The sequence below is a fragment of the Manacus candei genome, unplaced genomic scaffold, assembly GCF_025592945.1.
Source record: "Manacus candei isolate 608988 ecotype Guabito, Panama unplaced genomic scaffold, ASM2559294v1 h1tg000014l, whole genome shotgun sequence".
NCBI classification, from domain to species: domain Eukaryota; kingdom Metazoa; phylum Chordata; class Aves; order Passeriformes; family Pipridae; genus Manacus; species Manacus candei.
In genome coordinates this window covers 45,757,486-45,773,989 of record NW_026138062.1, presented here as the reverse complement: position 1 = coordinate 45,773,989, position 16,504 = coordinate 45,757,486, and the positions used below count along the sequence as shown (strand labels likewise).

Below are 16,504 nucleotides of genomic sequence, written 5' to 3'. Positions count from 1 at the left end.
TTACCTAAATTCAAATAAAAATAAGGAACTGCAGAAAAACTGTATTAATGCACTATCCAAAAATTTTGCCAAAAATATTAAAAAAAGTAAACTTAGGAATTTCAATCCATATTCTTAGTTTTTCAGACTACTGAATCTGCTTTTATAAAGTGGGGAAAATAAACTATGAATCTCATAAAACGTACACTTTAGTCTTAGCATTGTATCATAGCTCTGAAAAGGATTAAACTGTTTAGAAAAATTGAAACAAAAGCATCATGTGTTGTTCAGTATATTTTCCATGACACCATATATAGTATTTAGACTACTTATGGGATTAAATGGTGCTTAAAATACTTGAGAGAATTAAAGTGCAAGAAGAAAATAGGCAACAAGTTTTGTCAAAGGTTGCTTCCAAACCTTGGTGCATACACATCCAATTTAAAGAGAGGGAAAGACAACATCAGAGAGCTGTGGTCTACTTAGAGAATCTAGATGTATTCAAATCTAGGGGCCAGGTGGAATTCATTTGAAAGACCTTGATGTTATATTGCTGTAGGTGAGAAGTTCTGATGATTGAAAGAGGTCCCAGGTGGCTGAAAATGGCTGATGTTGTGCCCATCTTTAAGTGAGGACAACATGGAGAGACTGTGGGCTGGTTAGCTTCAATCCCTGGAAGGGTGACTGAACATCCTTCTGGAATTTCCAAACACATGGGGGACAGAAAGATGGTTAGGAACAGTCAGCATTTATTTACCTTTTGTATGTATCATCAGCATGATTGCCTTCTGTAAGGAAGGTTTTGAACATCATCTCCCACAGCATTCTCCTTTGGAAGCTGAGGAAGTACACGCCGAAGAACACACTCCTACATGGGTTGAAAACAGCCTGAAATGACAAGTTGAAGTGATACTAATCATGGTATTTGCTACCATGAGTTAATGGTAATTGATGGTATCTGACATCTGTGGGGCAGCCATTGACAAGTAGTGTGTTGGGAATTGGAAGCTCATGCTGAGTACCTGGCTGACTGATGAGCTTTCATCACAACTTACTTGTACTGTGGACCAAACAAATTACAGGCAGATTTCTGTAGGGTAGCCCAGAGGGGCTGGATACTATTTCTGACTATTTATCACTGTTATGAATTATATCTGATATGAAAGTAAGTGTTATTAAGAAGGATTTTATTATTCAGGCTTTTGACTAAAAAAAAAAGCAAAACTGTGCAGATAATTTGATATAATGATTTTCAAGTTAAACTTGTTAGGACATCAGGACACATTATGCTAATAGTGTACAAATAGATCATCAGATACCAAAATTATCTGGAAGGCTCCTTTCTGAATGTATAGTTTTGCTATGTTTATTTCTGCTCCTCGTATACTGCTCGTATTCTTTTACTGAATGTCTTCGATACTGATTTTCGTTGCTTGTGTGTACATGTGGCTAATTCTGTTATGCAAAGAGAAGTTCAACTGACTTAACTTAAGGCCTCAGGAGAGATCCTCTGCTCTGACTACATTTTGTACTTGTCCTGATGCAAACTCTGAAAAACAATCATGTTTTTAGCTCTAACCTTAAGACCTTACAGTCCAATGTGGCTTGAGGATTAACTTTATATGCACTGATCCTAGTTCACTATTGTGTCTCTCTGAATTTCCTGCTTACTAGCAGTTTTCTGTTTTGTTCTAGCTCATTTACTAGGTTGCCTCATCTCGCAGGAACTGAACAGAATCTTATTCTTGCCGAACAAATTCAAGGCCAGTGGAAGGAATTTGGATTGGATTCAGCTGAACTTGTTCATTATGATGTGCTTCTTTCATACCCAAATGAAAAGCAGCCAAACTACATCTCAGTAATTGATGATCAAGGGAATGAGGTGATCTTTTTAATGACAAAACTGTATTTATGTAAGACTCCTTTAAAAAACAGTTCTTTCTCTCTTTGCCCACCCATTCAGCTCAGCTTGTGCTTTATATTACAATAAAAAGTCCAGTGCAAAGGCTACTCATATTTAGAAATGGTTTTCCAGGCTGTGCAGTAACACGGCAGAGTGGCTGTAATCTCAGTGCCTCGTACAGAGGAGAGAGGACCTGTGGAGAGGCTGCAATTAACACCAGTAGACCATAAGGTGTTAGAAGGGTTCAGCTTGAGGATACATCTAGGCCAATATCCTGTTTCCATAAACAGGCTTAAGTGGATGCATGAAGCTGCTTAAAACAAAGAAATGTATTTCAGGCATGCAGTTCTTCCAGTGTCTAGATGCTTTCAGCTCAGGCGTTCTCTGAATGTGCTGTAATTAGTCTCCTAAAGAATCCTCTTTAGGCCTCTTTTCCAAGTATTTATCCAGTCAGTGACCCTTGTTAGATCTCTTTTCCAAGTACCTGTCCAAACCCTGCACAGTTTTTGCTTCCACAACATGCTGAGGTAAGGAATTAGAGATACTATTGATTGTATGAAGTGCTACCTAGTTTTCCTTGCTCTGAACCTGATCCCACTGTCTCCCTACAGTGTCTTCTAAGTTAGTGTTAGAAGAAGTACTAATGAACTAGTCAGTCTGTAGACATCTCCCTTTTGAACAGCCAGAGAAATAAAGAAGCAGATGTAAAATCTGACAAGGAGCCTGAGTAAGGAGAGGAGATGGGACTGCTAGAGAAGCATCATAGCACAAAGGTGGGGATGAAGAGACATGGTGGAAACTAAGGAATACTTGCTCAGGATGACATGAGCTTAGAGGTGAAAGAATGAAGAAATTTTTCAAGAAACTCTGTAACAGTATCTCATTTATAATCTCATAAGATGACAAAAAGTGGACGTGAACCTTAACACGAGTGTTACAATAGATAGTGATAAAAAGCAGCACATTTAACTGGAGCATAACTAGCAAAGAGCTGAAGAGAATAATAATAATAAAGGTGGAAGTAATCACAAAAAATACCTGGGATGGCATGGATGAACTGGGTGCCTTTTTGCTGTCACAACCTCTTGGCAGTTTCCAGCTACTTCTTTGCTTAGGTTCAGGCAGTGACTGATGGGCATCTTCTGACAAGTGATCTGTCTCTTTGCTATTCATATCTGCATTCTGTTATAAAAGTTCAGCTCTGGATCTCTAGCTGTGTTTTTGTTTGAATGTACGCATGCTAGTTAGAATTGTATTTTTTGCTAGTGATTTATGGAAACCAGTGTATAGTTTACACACTTAGCATTTGCTTAGTGGGCAAATTTTTGCCTGGAGTATTTGACCAAAGACTTCTGTTATTTATTGGTAGGTTTTCAATACGTCATTGTTTGAACCACCTGCTCAGGGGTATGAAAATGTTACTGGTATACTACCACCATATAATGCTTTTTCAGCACAAGGAATGCCAGAGGTAAGAAAAAATTATGTAAGGGTGCTATTAGCTGAAGTCATATTTTGTGAATATCCTTATCCCTGCCTTACTGGGACAAATTGCTCCAATTTCTCAAAATATTTGTTGTAGTAGTTTTAATTAATCATTTGTGTTAATTAGGGAGCACTTAAGCATGGCTAGGCCACTTATTGTGCAAAGGTTAGAAGTCTTTTATAACCAAAAAAACAAAGCTTTCTTAAATTGCTCAACTTTAAATCAGATAATGAAAGTTTTTATCTTGATGAAAAATTTTGGATATATCTCAGATTGCTCCACATTATTCAATCATATGGAGAGAACCTGCTTAAGGCACAAGTAGAATTGGCAATATATAAATCAAGTTGGAAGACACTTTGGATTAAATGAACACCTTTAAAGGCCACAAAAGCCCCTCACTTAATCTGCTAATACATTATGGAACAGTCAGGGACAACATTGCATTGCATAAATGAATGAAATTATGTAATTGTGTGTGTTTATGTATGCAAGATATACCAGTATTTGTCATGGCCAGAGAAGTTTGTCAATTTAACAAAGTATGTTGGTTTATTTTCCAGCCCCAGATTTTAAGACTGTTGTTAAGGGCAGGATAATATACAAAAGTCAGCCATTTAAGCCAAAGTTTCCTATAGAATATTATAGATATCTTTTGCTATTGTTTTTATGGGCACTGGATCTAATTTGCAGAAATGCAAAAAAATCCCCAACACTATATCATACATAGTGAATGAAACAGTGTATTTCTGGTAGTGGGTAGTTTGTCTGTTGATTGACCAGTTGCCATGACACTGCTTTTCTTTTCTGTGCAGGCAGATCTGGTCTATGTGAATTATGGCCGTACGGAAGATTTTTTTAAGCTGGAGCGTGAAATGGGAATTAACTGTACAGGAAAGATTGTCATTGCCAGATATGGGAAGATCTTCAGAGGAAACAAAGTAAGTGTTGTGTTTTAATTTTTCCTCTGTGGGTCAGACGCTGTTCATGACAGAGCTGGAGGGAGTTAGTGAGGGCTCTTAGTTGGAATATATGAGCAGAAGGAAACCTGCAATGCACCCATTGTGACTGCAGTCTAACTTCCAAAACAATAAAGCCATGTGAATGTATTAAACTCCTGAGACTGAGATGACTGCAAACTGCCTAGGCAGTTCTTGCAAAAGATTAGTTTAAGGAACTGAGTAGTTTGTAGAGCCAAGACTTTTGATACTTTTCACCCGTAGAATTGTAGTATTTTGAAATAGCAATTATTTGACAAGGAGTCTGATGCACAGAGACTGAATAATTATATCTTCTGACTTTAGACAACAACTCTGACAAAACGGGTGACAGTGGGGCAGTAAGGATAGTGGTCAGTTTTTGTGCCTCAGTTTTACATCCTGTACTTTATTTCATAGCCTTGAGCTATGACTAAATGTATAACACAAATAATGAACAGTGTGTTTCACTGTGGTTTGTCCTTCTGCTGAATCTAGGATCATTTTCACTCTACTACACACACAACTTCTAAAACTACATCTGCATGGAAGCAAATTGCAACATTCAGATTTATCACTGCATTGACCAAAAAGAAAAAAAAATAAAGGAGACATTTCTTAAAAGTAAATAATTTCACAGGTTAAAAATGCCATATTAGCAGGAGCCCAAGGGATCATACTTTATTCAGACCCTGCTGACTACTGTGCCCCAGGAATAGATGCTTATCCAGGTGGCTGGAACCTTCCAGGTGGGGGAGTCCAGCGTGGGAATGTATTAAACCTGAATGGAGCTGGGGACCCTCTAACGCCAGGTTATCCTGCCAAAGGTGAGTGAAACTTCTGTAACCTGGGCCATCAAGTACTTTATAAACTGGTGTCGAAAGTATGGCACTAGAAATTCATTTATTTTTAGTAGAGATGAAGAGAAAAAAGCTGCTAGAAATTATTTTTAACAGTAGTTAATTTTCCTATTGCAGACTAAATTCTGCCTGTGTGCCATTCTAATTCGTTGCTTTTGACCTAGGTGGAGAAGGAAAGTTTTTAGGAAAATACTTCAGGAAAATCTCTTTGTTTATCCCAGGGTTATAATTATCTTAGAAAGGCAGGATGTGCAGGTTTACAGACTGCAGCAGGAAACGACTGAGAATTTCTAGGCATTTTTAAATATCTATGTTTCTCAGGATGACCAGTTTAAACTGGATTATACTCTACCATCAAAGAGGACTAATAGCTTTGCTTGGAGGTATGTTTTCTTGCTGATCATAAATTCCAAGCAGAAAAGCAGTTTAAAATCCTCCTTACAGGGAGTAAAATTCTAATAGTAAAAGTAACAGTCGCCTGGAGTCTTTCAAATATTGGCACCATATGCTTGTCTTGTCCTTGTTGTCATCCCAAAACTTCTTCTGAACTGAGATGCCTACCAGTGCGGTCTGCTGATGGGATGGGTATACAGGGGGGCTTCTGGAAAGCTTGTATGAACACTGTTGGGTGCATAAGACAACCTGCTGAAAAAACAGGATAGACTGTGTGTACCTCTCCCACCAGACTCAGAGAGACATTGCCTGTCTTCACCATAGGCAAGTGTATCTGGGGATGTCTTCTGCTGCTTGCCAAACAGTTGCACAAGTGCCATCTTCACCTCACACACCAGCTTGGTTTTCCCTTAGCCACCTTTGAGGAGATGTAATAATATGGATGGACAACAAATCTAAATGTGGAGATTTTTTTGCACAATTGTGCAGATGCATCACTGGGTTTGTGGTTCTGTCCTTGCAGTTTGGTTTCCTAGAAGTAATGTCTGAGAAATTATGTAAGAATTGAAAAGAATGATGAATGCTCATGGCTGCTGTGTGGCTGCACTGTTCAAAAGTGTTTACAGTTTGGTTAAAGTTGCTAAGAACACTATAAACTTGACATTTTGTTCTCATTTCTCAGAGTACACTTTCAGGTATAAAGTTAATGAAGGTGTAGGGATTCCCAGAATCCCGGTTCACCCCATTGGATATCATGATGCAGAACTATTATTGAGGTGAGTGTACATCAGTTCTCCTCACTCTGGTAAAATCTCTGCTGTTATTTGCATTCATACCACTTTTTTTAGTAAATGTGTTTTTCAGGAAATGTGGAAAATTCAAAGCAACCTGTTTCTGCAATAATGCTTTTCAGAATTTTGTAAACCCACCTTGGGTTTACTGCAATAATTATTAAGGGAATTTAAGATTTTACCCTACTGTTCAACTGCATTTGTCTTGGTTTTCACTTTACAGTGCAATGGGAGGACCTGCAGCTCCAGACAGCAGCTGGAAGGGAAGTCTCAATGTGTCTTATAACATAGGGCCAGGATTCACGGGCAACTCTTCTACAAGGTCTATTTGAACACTTACCTGTTTATACAATATTGAAAAAAAATCCCTACAAGAGAAAAACTGTGAAACAATACATCTAGAGATATTCTGGAGAAATTTACTTCCTTCAGAGTGGGCTGCACTTGATGATAATTTTTAGAATTTGGAAAAAATTAGATAATAAATGATGATAAGTTAGCAGACCAAGACACATGACAGTGGCATTTGGCAATAATTTGTAATAAAGTAAAAGATCACTTTTCTATACTTTTCCACACAAAAAAATAATTTCAGTTTACATGAGGTATCATTCTATTAGAATTGGTAGTGGATCACACTGAACAGTCATTATCACTACCAAATCTCCTGAAAAACAAGAGTATGTCTGAATATCCAATTTTGTAGACTCCATTTACCATTATTCTTTCCTGCTCTGCTTTAATACTAGTTGAAAATGAATAAAATAGGAATAAATAAATAAGAAAGCATATTTGGCATAATTATGTGCTGTTTGGAATATCTTGAAGAGCAACAATGAGAAAACAATCTGATTCATCCGCAAAACTCATACACGCGAAATATTTTTGAATGCACTTCTTAACATCGTCCTACTTGTGAGGGTCACATTTTTAGTAAATATGGTCTAATCCTACATAGTCCTTTCTCAGAGTAGCTCCATATCAAAATGAACCTTTTGAGTCTGGGAAAAGTCACTTGCACATGGAAAGTGTGCAAGTATATGCATGTTCAAAGCACTAGTGTCATTTATTTCCTGGGCAAAGATCCAGTGGCTGTCCTGAAGTACGTTTTGATTTTGACAGCTATGCAGATTTGCTGCTGAAAAGATAACTTCAAATGTGAAACTGAAGGTTTTGCCAGACCCCAAAAAAGCATTGTTTGGTGCTTTGTTTCTTCTATGGATTAAGAGGGCTGAATACTACGTTATTTTTATCTCTTCTAAAACATAGATTTTCTTTGCTTTTATAAAATTTCACAAGTGGAATTTACTGGGGAGGAGGGGGCAGAGATGAAGAGTTTTTAGTGGGGGGGCAGGGAAAAAGTAAACTGTACTTCTAGTAGGTTCCCTGTCTCTAATTGGAAGGTTCTCTGTCCACAGCTAGGAGGCTGGAACTAGATGATCTTTAAGGTCCCTGCAAACCCAAACGATTCTACAATTCTACAATTGACAAATCTTGATCACTTAGATCTACTGTCCTAAACAGAGATTTCAATTTATTCCTGGATGAATATTCCTAATGACCTTTTCTCCACATTCTATCTTATTAATGGAATTGTGCTAGAAAACCAAAGTGTATTCTTTATAAAAATATGTGTATCCACAACTATAATTTTGATCAAAATATAAAATAAATGTATTTTTAATTACTGTGCCTGTTTTTCAGTTTACTCCTCTAGTACCGAATTGTCTAATTGATTCCCACAAATAAAAATTCAATAAATTCTGTAAATATTTGCAAATTTATAGATTGACCCACTTCATAGGGTTGTTTCTGCTGTCAGCACAGCAGGTTAAGCTGAAATAAAAAATGGCACACTGAGACAAATGAACACACATCAGACTAGTGCTGAATACACAAAGCAGAACAGAAGCACAAACTCTTTGGCTTATATGTTATTAGCATTGAATTTTTATTGGCTTCTCAGTCAGAAATGGTTACTCCATACTGCCTTTCATTTCAGAAAAGTCAGAATGCATGTTCATACAAGCAATAAAATAACACGAATTTACAATGTCATTGGCATCCTCAGAGGAGCCATGGAACCAGGTGAGCATTGGGTGCTTCATGATTTTAATTCTTTCTTTATTTTGTGTTTGATGAAATTGTTCTCATGTTGTAAGAAACTTTTTGTTGTAAGAAAGTTTTTTAGATAGCTAGATAATATGGAATCTAAGTAATCCTTCATAGTTGCTCTCTCCCTCCCATTACACTGTTTATCATTGGCATTTCCAAGAATATATTTGAATGGGAGTACCAGAAAGATAGATGTCAGAGAATTTTTTTATATTGCCTGTCATTTTACAGTAGGCTCCTCCTTACATCATTCATACATTTTGCCTTTGCAAAAATAAACACAATGCAAAGTACAGAAAACTAGTGATGATTTGGGACCTTAAGATTCTACTATATATCATATGTCATATACATGAAAGACCTTTAGGTGGAAAATATCTATTAAATATTTCTTGTCTTCAGTTGTATATTTCAGTAGAGTAAGTGACTGCAGATTACCTAAGAAATAAAATTGTAACACTGTTATTGAACTTCATATTTTGTTTGATGCAAGTAGGGATGCAATCAAAGGAAACACCAGAGATAACCCAAGTGCATTTTTAATTATGAATTGATATTATATGCTTGTTTCCAGACAGATATATTATTTTAGGTGGTCACAGAGACTCTTGGGTATTTGGTGGTATTGATCCAACCACGGGTGCAGCTGTTCTGCAAGAAATTGTACGAAGTTTTGGTAAAATGAAGATGGAAGGTAACAATTATTACAGACATAAAATGATGGATATAGAAAACAGAAGCTTTGAGGAACACTGTTCCTGTAAATTGTTGTAGTTATTTAACTTTTCACTTCTACAGAAAGTTTTATTTCTAATTATGAAATATGGAAATTTGTTGAAGAGGTGCATATGTAGCATTGCATCTTAGTTGGCTGAATTTATTTCCTCATCAATGCAATAGTCCCCTCTTAGTTGTGTAGAATAAAAATATTGCATTAAGAAGAAATGCCTCTGTGATAATATGTTCCTCTAAGGAACTAAGAGAGGATTTTTTTTACATCAGTTAAGTGATATTTTTAAAAGGAATTTCAGTTAACTGTGGTGATCTTTTACTAGACTTTCAAATTTTAACTTGAATTTTCAAGTTTAACTATGTGATTGCAGGTTGGAGACCTAAGCGAACTATTATTTTTGCAAGCTGGGATGCAGAAGAATTTGGATTATTGGGTTCCACAGAGTGGGCTGAGGTAAATAAAAAATAGTGTAAAGTAAAACTTGAAAGGGTATTACAGGCAGCTGCAGTACCCAGCATCTATTCCTAGACTGCAGTCAAGTGCTTCATGGTAAAATTGGAGCACAGCAGGCTTCTTTGGGTGCTGTAAGGCACTCATGTACTTATATCAATTACCTTCTTACCTTCTTACAACGTATGTGTACTAACTCTTCTAAGACTTAAAAATCTACTTTGATTCAAAGTTAATGTCCCTCAGTGGTCTCTATGTGGAAATCTACCCCTTCATTTAACAGAATTACAGCATTTTATATAACCCAAATTGGTCTGCTCTCTAACTCTCTATTTGAGAAATTCCTTAGTTATTATAAAATTAAGTCCAGATCATGAACTTGTGATCCATAAGCACCCCAAGCCCTTTGTATGGAAATCAGTCTTCCTGGGCAAATGAAAGGATAGGTAATCTATAAGGGAATATTTCAAAATTCCTGTTAATTCCAGCATTGTAGAGTCTCAGGGGCAGAACAGTTTATTAATTCCGTGGGTAGATCCCTGGCTATATTCCTGCCTCATAGAAGGATGTTGGGAAATTCAGAAGTGAGGTTCTGACTATTTTTCTCTTCTTTTTCCTGTTGGACATGTTAAATTCTTAACCTTGTAAGTGGATTTGTTAAAACCCAATAAGAAATACAGGTCTTACAAGAGTTTTCATTGCTTTGTCTGTAAAATCCAAGTTGGAAATAGAGCAGGCAGAAAATTTCTTAATAAAACATATTTCTGCTGAACTATTTCCATTTATTAGTACTGAACAGTTTAAGAGAAATGTGTTTTTTTCTTCGATTAGAAATTTATTTACAAGGTAATAATTGTATATATGGATAGAGCTTTCAAAATCTATAAAATAAAACATTTTAATCTTTTTAGTTTAGTTTATTGTCATGTATTTCAGTAAACCACAAAATTATACAGCCAAATGGCATGCATCAGAGGAGGGAACAAACCCAGAAATATGCTCTCAAACACCAAAGGGATTCCATCATACTGTGAGCAAAGCTAAGTTTTCTATTCCTATGAATTTGAACTAATTCTTTCTCCCATAAACTGTTTGATTTCCAGCTGTAACAGTCTCTGCATCTTACTGTGGGTTTATGGGATATTAGATGAAGAAAGAATAATTTCAGCTATTTTAAATCATTTACTGAGAGATTTTAAAGAGTTGGCATTGAAGTATTATCCCACCTGTATATGAAACTGTATTTATTATTTCTTTGTCTACATATCTATGTGGATATTTAGATGTTGTCAAGAAAAAAACCCACACAATTGTTTTAACTCTGAGAAATATGAAAAAATGGTACTTAAAAGATCAATTTCTCTTGAGTAAGTAATGAATAAATTAGGAGTTATGTTCAATTTGTTAAATATTGCTACTACTGTTCTGTAATTTTTTTGCTTAACAATTTGGTGTCTAGTAATGTATCACTCATTATTTCATGAAACAACAGCTGTACAAGGTTAGAAAACCATAAGCACAGTTCATATTTGAACCTCAGTGTTTTGATATTATTGTTTCCTTGCTTTATCTTGGTGATGTGCATTACTAGTTTTTTACAACTAAATTAGATTCAGTTTCTCTAGAGACATTCCTCACAGCTTACATTCCAATTTTCTGCAGCTGCCAGATCTGTCATGTATTAAATCTTGAGGAAAATTAACCCATGGTATTCACTGCCTTCTGCGTAAGAGAAAAATTGCAACTGTGGCAACATCCTTTTGTTATACAGACAATCTCCACTGCTCATAAATGAAGGAATTTCTTTATGCTGCTAATATGACTTTGCAAGACCTCATGTATGCATGTACAGGCTTACTCACTCCCTTCATATTCTTTTGTGGGATCTCCTCTATATTTTTTTAAAGATATTAATGTCATTATCTATTTATAAATTACCAATTCAATTTTTAGTTCACATAACTTACAAATGATTATTTGGGTTACAAATTGAATGAATCGAGTAACAATTACTAACCTAATTAAAATATCTGTCACAAAGCCAAGACTTAATAAAATACTGCTTACTGATTAGAATATCAATTCAAACATAATTACCAGTTTGCAAAAAATTAAACAAGATGTGTGTATATATTTAGTATGAAAGCAATTCTTCGTGGACTCAAAATAGTCAACTTCATTTTAATAGGGTATTTTAGTGCTTTGACTCATCCCTTTTTGAAATGGAATAGTGTAGAAATGACAGCAGTGCTCAGTTCATCAGTGTTAAAATTGCATTTAGTACTGGGAGCACACATGAATAACTAGGAATTAAAAGCATGGAAGAATTCTGGCTGATCTCGCAGTGACATGTTACATGTTCAAAAAGTCCCGAAGTGCAGAGTTAAAAAGCATGTACAGCCTTATTTTATCATGTTACAATTCTGTTCAATAGTTTTCTTGTTCCATCTTGCTCCTGTGTGATGCAGCAGGCAGAACCTTCATTTTGTGGATATTTTCCACAACAAATTAAGTCACAGAAAGCACGAGTGAATTTCATATGCCAAGATTATTTACCCATCTTCAAACAATATAATTAGTAAGGTACATAGAAGTATTTATCCTGACTGAGTTCTAAAGGCAATGCTTTAAGAAATAGTGCACTTAACATGCTCTTCACTAAATACCACTAATCGAAAGTAACGATTACACATTTACAACCCCAGGAAAATGCCAAAGTCCTTCAGGAACGGGCAGTTGCTTACATCAACACAGATTCTTCTATAGAAGGTGGGTCTTTTATTTTTAAATTTACCTTACTTCCAAAGCATAATTTTTATTAGTCTTCTCTGTATTATTTATTGCATTCAGAGCTGGAAAACATAAGATAGGTATAGCGATGTTCAGAATAAGTGTAGTAAATAGAGAATTTAGTGGAGAGAAGAGAGAACAATTTAAATTGTCGTGTTGCTTTCTTTTGCAAATAGTACCATCCTTGAGCTGCAGCCCATGTGTCTGGAGTCCAGAATGTCTCCTCTGGCGGAGTGTTGTGTTCTGTGCTAACTGAGTGTTCTGTATATTAAACTCTCTCTGAACTGCATTAGCTTTAATTTACAATCATGGTTTTGATATATGACAGTCTGCTCCTTGTTCTGGTCACAGCTCCAACTCCTTTCCCTGTGGAATCATAATATTTTCAGACACTAATTTATTATGTTTATAAGACAATTTGTATCGAGACCTTAGGTTTACGCTTGATGGAGGTGGGAGATGATTTAGTGCTTCGGGCCAGTGTGGTTATCTTTGTTCATTGCTGTGATCAGGGAGTTATATATATGTTACAGCGGAGCTCTTCTTCAAAAATAGGCACTGAAGAGTGTTTCACAAAAAACCTTATCCACCATTATCCCATTTACTATGATCTTCAGACTGCAAGAATCTGTCATTCAGGAATGCTACTTACAAACTGGCCTTTTCGGGGAGCTCTACACTACAACCTAAATGACAAAATCCTTCTTAAAATATACTGGGCTTTATTACCGAAGGACCTCTTTTACTGTTGTCTGTGCTGAAAGAATAGTTAGAAGAGTCCTGTGAAGCTGCTCTGCATCATAACATCAAGTTATTCAAGACATTAATGTTCTCATGTCAAACCCAACTTATTCGGGCTTCCTGTGTGTGACTAAAATGGTTATCAACAGGCATATTTAAGAACTCTTTTTATTTCTGTCAGCTGAAAATTTTGTCCATCACAAAAGGATTGGAAAGAAAGAAAAACCAAACCCAGTTTCTAAAGGCTCAGTTGGAGCTGAGGAATAAGGAGGCTTAGAGCTGTTCCTTCATTTATACAGCCTACAGGCTGTGTAAAAAGTAGAGCAGAATTTCACACCTAGAAGATCTCACAAATGAAATAATAGCTTTACAACTGCTTCAGATTCTCAGCATGGATTGTAACACATATTTTTTTAGTTGGTTTGCAGCCAACATACTGCTGCCTTAACAATTTTCTTCTAAATCTTGATTATTCAAATATGTCTCTTGCTTTATGCATTAAAGAAAATATGAAAGTAAAACAACTGGAAAAGAAATATGTAATAAGGAAAAGAACACCATGTTAAGTACACTGGTTTAAGTATCTTGGATATCTTTCACCTGACCGAGCAGTAAAATCTACTGCAAAGTCATAGCATTCATGTACTCTGATGATTATTTTGTTTATCATCAAATGTTTTCCACAGCACTTATACCACATTTTGGACAGCAAATTATTTCTCTTTATTGTCTTATAGCAATGAAAAGAAGGAGAGGGGTTCATCATTTTGAACAGTTTCATGACTTGAATTTACAGCTCTCAAATACAGACTCCTTTTGGAAACATCATTAACACTATCTTGTATTTTTTCTATTATCATGGACTATTTTGTAATTGTCAGTCTGGTCCTAGAATATGATATGTAAGTACACACTATGCAAAGTGTGACCCAAGATCTAAAGCCATATCAAAACCTAATTACTGACAACTAATTACTAACAATAACAATAACTTAATAACTGTTGTCTGAGAGCTTGTGGTTTTTTTAATGTTGCAGCCTTTTCATCCCTGTTCCCTTCTTTGTTGTCTGTATTTGAGGCCAGAGGTATTTGTTCACTACTCTTGGGTGGCTGCAGTCTATAGAGAAGACTGCTTTAGACTTCTGCCTATCCCAAAAATGACCATAGTTCCTTTTGATGGGACTGTTGCTGCTGTAGCTGAGAACTTTGCTATGCGATACTTACCAAGCTCAGTACAATCTACCAGCAGCATGGAAACCTGATGGGGGTAAAGGGTAGATGCCACCACGTGATGGTAAAAGGGGAGGTTTAGGAGACAGAAGAAAACATTGCTCTGCATCTTTTTTGCCTACTATTTGGGCTAGACTTAGTTCTGAAATATAAAATGCCAGATATCTTGCAACTCTCTTAGAAGATGACCTGTCTTGTAGATAGAGTTTGCAAAAGCATTGAAAAAGTACTGTCTGTGGTAAGAAAAGTAGCTGAATTAAAAGATTTCTTAAAACATCTTGTAGCAAATGTCTTTCCTCTTGCACACTTCCTGAAAGCACTAGCTTTATTTCTAACATCTTATTTTTTGCCTTCTGTTTAACACAAGCTTCAGGAAGCATATGAGTGACAAGGGCTTGTAGCTAATGAGGGAGAGTTAGGCGTATTTTAGAACTATGGGAAGGCTTAATTATGTTCCTGTGTATGTACTATAACCAATCCATCATTGTTGTGCAGTGGCAGGAGCTCATATGGTGTGACCAAGTAATCTATTTCTGTATATATTCTGAGGCAAGATCTAAATTCTTGCCTTGGAATCCAGAAGTTTATCTAAGAAAGGACTGCAGGGTTTAATCAATTAAGAAGATAATGCCACTGGTACCTGAAGGGAAAACTTCCATGTCTTTGTTTTATTTTCAGGGAACTACACATTAAGAGTTGACTGCACCCCTCTTCTCTACAAACTGGTGTATAATCTGACAAAAGAGGTACAGAATCAGTGTCTACTATTTCTGACTTTCTAAGAATGTAAAACTGTAAGTTTATTGGATAAAATAGAATTATCGAATAATATTGGATTTATTTTATTGCTGTGTCGGAAGAATCTTGATCCCACCAAAATCAATAGCAAAACATCCCATCAGCAGTACACAGTCAATGCTCACAGTTCCTCAGTATTCTTAAAGGCTGAAATGTGACACTGACATAAGTGGAATCTTAATTTCAATATATAGTAAAAACAATCATAATAAAAACAAGATGATAAAACATTGGGCAAGATCAGTTCTCTGAAGTGATAAGCATTGAAGGAAATAATTTTCATATTGGCTAGCTACCATTTTCTCTCTGTGTCTGTTCCCCCAAATCTCCTTCATATCTCACTGAGCCTTTGAAATATGTAATAAAAATTGAAGGATTGAGAAGGTTTTGTAACAGGCCAGACGTGTATATTTGCATGATTACAAGTGGTCTAACCATGTCTTCTTTACTTTCAGCTCTCAGAATAAATTCTCATCAGGCTGAAAGGTTGTGATCCTTTAAAGTATGGAACTTCCTTGTCCGTATGAGGAGTTAACCAGATTAGGCACCTAGCATGAGTCATTGCCACTATCCTCAGATCTACATTCATCTCAGTTAACAGAACACATCTCTGACTGACTTAAGCAACATAGGCTCCCTTTAAAGGCACGGGGTAGAAATAAGTGCCTTTAGGATGAGATTCATTTGACCAAATGTGGTTTTCCACTTTTGGATGTACAGAACTCAAACTGTTTTTTCCCCTGATATGAAGGGAACTCAGGTGGCTTGGTCCAGTATAAAAATCTGCACTGTGATTGCACTTGGTAGGATGATTCCAGCTACCAGTCTCCCATCCCACTAGATGCATTCATCCTGAGTTATTTGCAAAAGCGTTACTCTTTCAAAACCTGAAATGGCATGGTTTGGATCAGGGGAGGTTTATCTATGCCATTCTATGATTTTCTTTTCTTTTCTACATTTTATTTTCTTATAAATTCTTTCTATCTTAACCTTTTCTTTCATCCTTGCAGGGGAAGAAGCTATGTTTATTCAGATGTTAGCTCTAACACTTTGCACACTGAAGGGCATTCTCTTTTGTATATAAAAATTTTCATGTCCTTAGTGCTGCAGGCCCTGGATAAAATAATTTACTTTCTGTCTGCAGCAAGCCACTTACCCAGGAAGACATTTTCCTGCAAAGGATAAACAAAGTTAAAAAAGGTACTCTGGACTAAAAATAGTACCTCATTCTTGATCTTAAGTCAGCTATTCAACTATT

The 16,504-nt window shown here is 36.1% G+C and overlaps 1 protein-coding gene across 4 annotated transcripts in view; it reads left to right on the top strand.

Annotated features, from left to right (window-relative positions):
* The window catches only part of LOC127467349 (N-acetylated-alpha-linked acidic dipeptidase 2-like), a 40,764-nt gene that overhangs the window by 8,201 nt on the left and 16,059 nt on the right, over positions 1–16,504 (top strand). For 3 of the 4 annotated variants that reach the window (XM_051779236.1, XM_051779235.1, XM_051779233.1), the window contains exons 3-13: positions 1,675–1,861; positions 3,252–3,353; positions 4,184–4,309; positions 4,986–5,172; positions 6,281–6,374; positions 6,613–6,711; positions 8,392–8,477; positions 9,079–9,198; positions 9,608–9,690; positions 12,393–12,456; positions 15,127–15,194. In XM_051779236.1, the coding sequence (XP_051635196.1) occupies positions 1,675–1,861; positions 3,252–3,353; positions 4,184–4,309; positions 4,986–5,172; positions 6,281–6,374; positions 6,613–6,711; positions 8,392–8,477; positions 9,079–9,198; positions 9,608–9,690; positions 12,393–12,456; positions 15,127–15,194 (1,216 nt within the window). The remainder of the gene's footprint in view (positions 1–1,674; positions 1,862–3,251; positions 3,354–4,183; positions 4,310–4,985; positions 5,173–6,280; positions 6,375–6,612; positions 6,712–8,391; positions 8,478–9,078; positions 9,199–9,607; positions 9,691–12,392; positions 12,457–15,126; positions 15,195–16,504) is intronic. The other variant, XM_051779234.1, reaches the window with a different exon arrangement.